The sequence below is a fragment of the Mandrillus leucophaeus genome, unplaced genomic scaffold (genome assembly GCF_000951045.1).
Source record: "Mandrillus leucophaeus isolate KB7577 unplaced genomic scaffold, Mleu.le_1.0 Scaffold43, whole genome shotgun sequence".
In the NCBI taxonomy this organism is placed as follows: domain Eukaryota; kingdom Metazoa; phylum Chordata; class Mammalia; order Primates; family Cercopithecidae; genus Mandrillus; species Mandrillus leucophaeus.
Window position 1 is genome coordinate 2,324,116 of NW_012104587.1, and position 8,092 is coordinate 2,332,207.

At 48.1% G+C, this 8,092-nt stretch overlaps 1 protein-coding gene across 3 annotated transcripts in view; it reads right to left on the reverse strand.

Annotated features, from left to right (window-relative positions):
- PLA2G16 (phospholipase A2, group XVI) overlaps positions 1 to 8,092 on the reverse strand; it is a 36,338-nt gene that overhangs the window by 10,328 nt on the left and 17,918 nt on the right. For all 3 annotated transcript variants that reach the window (XM_011993439.1, XM_011993438.1, XM_011993437.1), the window contains 2 exons: positions 5,480 to 5,582; positions 2,125 to 2,393 (listed from right to left, as the gene is read on the reverse strand). In XM_011993439.1, the coding sequence (XP_011848829.1) occupies positions 2,125 to 2,393; positions 5,480 to 5,582 (372 nt within the window). The remainder of the gene's footprint in view (positions 1 to 2,124; positions 2,394 to 5,479; positions 5,583 to 8,092) is intronic.

Genomic DNA, 8,092 nt, shown 5'->3' on the forward strand with positions numbered 1-8,092 from the left:
TTTTTTGAGACAGAGTCTCGCTCCATTGCCCAGACAGGAGTGCAGTGGTGCCATCTCGGCTCACTACAAGCTCCACCTCCTGGGTTCACGCCATTCTCCTGCCTCAGCCTCCCGAGTAGCTGGGACCGCAGGTACCCACCACCATGTCTGGCTAAGTTTTTGTATTTTTAGTAGAGACAGGGTTTTACCATGTTAGCCAGGATGGTCGCGATCTCCTGACCTCATGATCTGCCCGCCTTGGCCTCCCAAAGTGCTGGGATTACAGGCGTGAGCCACCATGCCCAGCTTTTGTATTTTTAGTGGAGACGGGGTTTCACCATGTTGGCCAAGCTGGTCTCAAACTCCTGACCTCAAGTGGTCTGCCTGCTTCAGTCTCCCAAAGTGCTGGGATTACAGGCGTGAGCCACTGTGACCAGCCTAAAATAAAATTGTTTTAAGAAAAGAAAAACAAGAGACAAATGTTTTGAAGACTGTTATCCCCAAGAGATAGATGTGGTAAGTGCCACTATCCCCTGGTCTCCTGATTTCAATGCATCACCTTTTGAAACCTGCCAATATTCGGGCACTAACGAACTTCTCATGGCCCTGCCCACTCATTCCCCAGAAGAAAGCTCTTATCAACTCTCGGGGAAGTTGAAGCCAGACCATGACCGACAGACTGCAGTCTTCACAAACATTGGCAATACTGCCCTTTCTTTACCTAGTTAGCTATGTACCACCTACTCAATTTCTAAGTTGATCACCTTTAACATTCATATATAACTAGTTGTTGAACATTAATAACCCAGCTGATTGAAAAAAAGGTAAGAGGATACCCGTTTAAAGGTAACTAATATCTCACTGTAGACAGGTATAGGAGCCGCCTAACAAACTTGAGGGTTGGTGTAGTAAGCACAGCTGGTTATCAGCAGTGTGAAGAGAGTAAGAGTGATTCCTACAGGTGGTGTTAGTCAATGTCTTCCCATTCAAGTCGCTGTGAACCACAGAGGCCAGTGGACCAGGCACTGGATGAACCAAGCAAAAAAAAAAAAAAAAAAAAGAGGATAATTATGACTATTTTTACTAGTACAATGTATTCAGTGAATTTTTTGAGTCAGCACTGTGCTAAGAATAAACATGCTCTTATTTAATTCACATGGTAATCCTCCAAGATGAGTATTATCATTCGTACTTTACCAAAGTGTAGGGAGCTGGACTAACTCTCCTGAGGTCAGACAGCCGGCAAAAGGCAGAGACCAGGTCCAGCCCACGTTGGCCTGACTCCAGGAGCCCATGCTCTTAACCACCACACTGACCAGGGAAGAAGAAATTGGATCTCAAAAATAATAATAATAAAAGTGAACAGCCTGATGGATCTTAACCTAATAATTCACTGAAAAAAATACATGTCCTTTTGTATCAACAGCCATGTAAGAACCTTCCCAATGTTCTTTTCAACTATGCAAAAAAAAAAAAAAAAAAAAAAAAAGATGGAAGTGGCTGCAAGGGAGGGGGAAGAAGTGCAAGAAAATGGGAGGAGAAAACGAGATTGAAAGGAGAGGAATGACAAAAATAAAATCAAGTAAATGAACAAAACTGCATCCCCTAGTGTCTCCCAGATTCACCCTTAGGGTTCAGCCAAGCTGAAGACAGTGCTGTTTATAAGCATGATCCGGCTATGCCACACAGACCTGGGCTCCAAATCCCAGCTCTGCGAATTATCTGCACGGGAAAAGACAGGTACCAGGTCTGGAGACTCAACAAAGATTTTTTTGATGAAACGAATGGCTGTAGACAAGTTACTTAAGCTCAGTTTGCCAATCTGTAAGGTAGTGGGTCCTAAAACCTGCCTTTAGGGCTGGGAGGGCCATCTCAGGGACACGTGGCTAGGGAGGGCTTGGCAACAGGAATGAATATCATGTCTGTGACTCCCTTCCTTGGCCACCCAACCCCGGCCCCGACTACACTGATCTGCCAACTTGCCTCTTTCCCCACCCTGTCCCCACTCCAACTGTGACATCCTTAAGGGCAGTAATTCTGTCTCTGCTACTTTGTCTTGTTCACGCTTCCATAGCCATGCCCAGCCTCCGTCAGCTGAGGGAATGGTCTTGTTCCTGGGGAAGGCGACATGGGCAGAGGACGCACCTGGTCACTGCGGGCGACTCCATAGCGCAGCTCGTTCACAAAGTGCTCGCAGTTCTCGCTGGTCAGCTTGTAGAGCACCTCCTGCCCCACCAGCTCCTCCGCCCGCTGGATGATTTTGCTATAGGGCAGCGGTGAGTACTTGTCATCATGTTTGTTGTTGACCTGGTACTTGTCACTCCCGGCCACATCATACAGCAATTCCTTCTTCACGACGGCCTTGTCAGTCAGGGCAGACATGACACTGGCTGCACCCGCTCCTGCAACCTCACCTGCAGATCCACAAAGAGGAAACAGATTGGTTCTGGGAAGGGCCACAGAGGCTCAGAGCTGGCCCCCAGCAGGGTATCTGCCTTTGGCTCCATCCACATAGGATAAGCAACATGTAGAAGGGTCAGACACGTGGCTGTGGGCCTTGGGGGAAGGTGTGTGCCCATAATCCCAGCTACTCAGGAGGCTGAGGCAAGAGAATCGCTTGAACCCAGGAGGTATAGGTTGCAGTGAGTTGAGATTGTACCACTGCACTCCAGCATAGGCAACAGAGCGAGACTCTGTCTCAAAAAAAAATAAGGATAAAAATAAAACATTCCAGAAGGCCAGGCACGGTGGCTCACGCCTGTAATCCCAGCACTTTGGGAGGCCAAGGCGGGCAGATCACTTAAGGTCAGGAGTTTGAGATCAGCCTGGCCACCATGGTGAAATACCATCTCTACTAAAAATACAAAACTTAGCTAGGCATGGTGGCGCACGCCTGTAATCCCACCTACTCCAGAGCGTGAGGCAGGAGACTCGCTTAAACCCAGGAGGCAGAGGTTGCAGTGAGCCAAGATCATGCCACCGCACTCCAGCCTGGGCCACAGAGCAAGACTCCGCCTCAGAAAAAAAAAAAAAAAAAAAAAGAGGGTCTATAACAGTTCTATTCATAGCAGTCAAAACCTGCAATGAGTCTGATGTCAGAAAAATGGATGCTAAATTGTGGCGTATTCATATAATGGAAAACACACAGCAGTGAAAAAGATCTCCTGCTACTCACAGCAGCATGGATGACTCACATGGGCATGATGTTTGCTAACAGAAGCCAGACACAAAAGAGTGTAGGCCGTGTGATACCTCTTCCATGAAGTTCTAGAACAGGCAAACCTCATCTATGGCAGGAAAAGCTAGAATGATGGTTGCCTGGGCGAGGGGTGCAGAGGGGATATTGTAGAAGCACGAGAGAACCTTTCAGGGTAAGTGGCACAGTGGGAATGTTCTAGTTGTTGATCTGGGACATTGTTACATAGATGGATTTTTTTTTTTTTAAATTCACTGACTGTATACTTTACTATGCTTGTACATTTTACAATATTTATGTTATACCCCAGTTTAAGTTAAAGGCTTAAGAGAAGGGTGAGGAGTTCTCACGAGAGTTCTCCAAGTTAAGTATTCATATCCTCAGTTTGCAAAAAAGGAAACCAAGGCTGAAGAATGGAAACTGGATTCATAACCAGTCTCTCTGCCCAAACACCTGCACTCTTCCCAGGAGCTTTACGCTTAAGAGTTGAGTGTGTTGCGGCCGGGCGTGGTGGCTGACGCCTGTAATCCCAGCACTTTGGGAGGCCAAGGTGGGTAGATCACAAGGTCAGGAGATCGAGACCATCCTGCCTAACACAGTGAAACCCCATCTCTACTAAAAATACAAAAAATTAGTCCGGTGTGGTGCCAGGCACCTGTAGTCCCAGCTACTCAGGAGGCTGAGGCAGGAGAATGGTGTGAACCCAGGAGGCAGAGCTTGCAGTGAGCTGAGATCATACCACTGCACTCCAGCCTGGGCAACAGACTGAGACTCTGTCAAAAAAAAATTTTTTTTTGAGTGTGTTGCATACAAAGTCACAGCATAAAAAAAATCAAAGCAGAGCTTCCTCCTCAGATACCACCTCGGTCCCTCTAAAGCAGCGGTCCCCAACCTTTTTAGCATCAGGGACAGGTTTCGTGGAAGACAATTTTTCCATGGACTAGGCAGGGGGGAGGGATGGTTTGGGGATGATTCAAGCACATGACGTTTATTGTGCACTTTATTTCTATTATTATTACATTGTAATATATAACGAAATAATCATACAACTCACCATAATGCAGAATCAGTAGGAGCCCTGAGCTTGTTTTCCTGCAACTAGACAGTCCCTTCTGGGGTGATGTGTGACAGTGACAGATCATCAGGCATTAGATTCTCATAAGGAGTGATATGGTTTGGCTCTGTATCCCCACCCAAATCTCATGTTGAACTGTAATCCCCACATGTCAGGGGAGGGACTATGTGGGAGGTGATTGAATCATGAGCGAGATTTCCCTCATGTTGTTCTCATGATAATGAGCGAGATTTCCCTCATGTTGTTCTCATGATAATGAGTGAGTTCTCACAAGATCTGATGGTTTAAAAGTGTGGCACTTCGGATGCGGTGGCTCATGCCTGTCATCCCAGCACTTTGGGAGACTGAGGCAGGTGGATCTCCTGAGGTCCAGAGTTCAAGATCAGCCTGACCAATATGATGAAAATCCATCTCTACTAAAAATAGAAAAATTAGTCGGGTGTGGTGGCAGGTGCCTGTAATCCCAGCTACTCGGGAGGCTGAGACAGGAGAATCACTTGAACCCAGGAGGTGGAGTTTGCAGTGAGCCGAGATTGTGCCATTGCACTCCAGCCTAGGCAACAAGAGCGAAACTCTATCTAAAAAAAAAAAAAGTGTGGTACTCCCCTGCCTCCCGACACCGTATAAGACCTGCCTTGCTTCCCCTTCACCTTCTGCCATAATGGTAAGTTTCCCAAGGCCTCCCCAACTATGCAGAATTGTGAGTCAATTAAACCTCCTTTCTTTATAAATTACCCAGTCTCAGGTAGTTCTTTATAGCAGTATGAAAACAGATAAATACAAGGAGTGTGCAACCTAGATCCCTTGCATGTGCAGTTCATAGTAGGGTTCATGATCCTATGGGAATCTAATGCCGCTGCTGATCTGACAGGAGGCGGAGCTCAGGCGGTAATGCAAGCGATGGGGAGCAGCTGTAAATACAGATGAGTTTCGCTCGCTTGCCCGCCACTCACCTCCTGCTCTGCAGCCCAGTTCCTAACCAGTACCAGTCCAGGGCCTGGAGGTTGGGGACCCCTGCTCTAAAGAACCCCCTGAGGTTCCAAGGAGCAGACCTTGAAAACCAGTGCCCCACACCAAACTGCCCCACATCAAACTTCTTGTAACACTCAGAGACAGCTGCCAGTTGGGAAGCAAGAAGAATGTTGGGGTCACCTGTTACCCACAGTTCCCCATCCCCTCTCTTCCCAGTCCCTGGGGCCCATCACAGTGGAGGTCCTGTGTGTTCTTACTTGGAGGGGCCAGGTGAACCACATATCCATCGCCAACATAGATGGCCCAGTGTCTGTAGAAAGGGCGAAAAATCTCAATCAGGTCTCCAGGCTTAGGCTCCGGCTGCAAAACCAAGAACAGGGCTATTAGAGGCAGCATGAGATCATGGAACCCGGGCAGGGCTCAGTGAGGAAGGTGCAGCTGAGTAGTCCCCAGCTATCAGCTCAGCAGAACGTATGTCCTGAGCCCTGCTCTGCCAGGTCCAATGTCAGTCCAACTTCACAAGCTTGTGACCCAGACCTGCAGGCACCATGGGCCTGCCCTTCTGTCAATACAAATTGCCAAGTGCAAACCTAAAAGGTTTCTTCATGAGCTGGAGTCTCTGCCTTATTATTTCTAGGAATGTTATTTATTGAACTCTCACTCTAAGCCAAGCACTCCACTCCGTGTTTTACAAGATGGCTCAATAAATCCACACAGCCATCCAATGATGAACCCCATTTTATGGATGAGGAAAATCAAGGCCTAGAAATGCAAAAGAATTTGTGCAAAGACACATGGCTCATGAGTGACTTGGCCACGACTGAACGCCCAGCTGGCTGATTCCCAGCCCAGTTTGACCATTCGGGAAACACTACCAGTTAAGTGACCAGAGCTGCCCACCTGGGGTCCATGCCAGAGGCTGAGGGATCTGGAGGGCAACCCACAGACACTCCCCAACACCTGGCCTGGGCCTAATGGAGAATTGGTGTCAGTCTCCGGCAGTCATGCCCCCCGGCTGCTCAGCCTGATGCTAAGGTGTGTGCGTGCACATTAAACGAGTATGTGTGTGAGGATAGATGCGTGAGTGTGAGACTGCGTGTGAGTGTGAGTGTGCATATGTGAGAAGGGGAAGGTAGGGAGGGTGCGGTAAATGCTCTCACCCTGTTAGGGGAGCATGGAGCAGAGTTTGAGAAAACTTCAGAGGGTTCAAGATCGCATCCATTCAACATTATCCACGTCCCAGCATCAGACCCTGCACTAAGTGCTGGGGGAGGGGGAGTTCCGATTCTCACCAGAATCGGGGTAACGACCTTCTCTGGTCCAGGCCAACCTTTAAACTCTTCTAATGAGCCAGGCACGGTGGCTCACGCCTGTAATCCCAGCACTTTGGGAAGCCGAGGAGGGCAGATCACGAGGTCAGGAGATCGAGACCATCCTGGCTAACACGGTGAAACCCCGTCTCTACTAAAAATACAAAAACAATTAGCCGGGTGTGGGGCGGGTGACTGTAGTCCCAGCTACTCGGGAGGCTGAGACAGGAGAATGGCGTGAACCCGGGAGGCAGAGCTTGCAGTGAGCCGAGATAGTGCCACTGCACTCCAGCCTGGGTGACAGAGCGAGACTCCGTCTCAAAATAAAAAATAAAAAATAAAACCCTTTAATAAGCAAAGAAATCAACCTTTTAGAACACCTAGAGACAGAGCCCATCAGAGGCTGGTTCTGGCCCCTCATCCTTTGCTGGAGTCTTCAGCCACCGTCAGAGCTAAACTGCCCTCAGCACAGTGAACATATGGGGTCGGGGCTCTGGCTTGCTTGCACACAGGGGTAGATCCATAGGGCTCTGCCCATATCTCACCACCAAGCTCGGTGGGCCTACCAGAGACATTCCATCAAGGATGAAGGATGGGGAGGACTCATCCTTGGATGACCTCCCCTGGGCACAGATGTTGAGCAGTGGGTAATAGCCAATCACAACTCTACAATGCCTATGAAGGAGGGTCAAGGGCCAGTTTGCTTATTATTTCACAGAAACATTAAAACTACAAATGGGTAGCATGTGTGGCAGAGAATTTTACAGATAAATCATGTTCTTTTGTTGCAGTAAATATAATTTCTTTTCCAAAATAGAAGGCACGCAGTTCTTACTGAGAACCTATTTCAGAACAATGGACAATGGTCACGATTTATGAATCCCATTGTTTCCCAGGGGGGAAAAAAAAGAGTATTAATTGTTTGGTTAGAGTTTGGGGATTCAAGAATCCCCGAAAAGAAATTTAAACAGGAATCTCCCCAAACAGAAAAGGACATGAAGACTGGGTGGGTTCCCATCCCCGAGGGAGCCTGCAGGTTGGAAAAGGAGATGGTGTAGACATCGGTAAGACCATGTTGAGTAATGAGCAGCCGGTGGTGCGCAGCGCCAAAGAGCTCACCTGCCCCATATCAGTACTAATGAGAGGAGCCCTCACATAGAACATGCTGCCTTTTTTTTTTTTTCTTTTTTCCTTTTTGAAACAGGATCTCACTCTGTTGCTCAGGCTGGGGTGCAGTGGCATGATCATGGCTCACTGCAGCCTCAACCTCCCCAGGCTCAGGTCATCTTCCCACCTCAGCCTCCCAAATAGTTGGGAGCACAGGTGCACACCACCATGCCTGGCTAATTTTTACATATTTTTAGTAGAGATAGGGTTTTGCCTTGTTGCCCAGGCTGGTCTCAAACTCCTGGGCTCAAGGGATCCTCCCACCTCGGCCTCCCAAAGTGCTGGGATTACAGGCATGTGCCATCACCCGGCCTCATGCTGCATATTTTAAAACAGAAGTTATTACAATGACAAAAAATAATTTAAAATATTATAATGGTTCAGGCAAAAAAA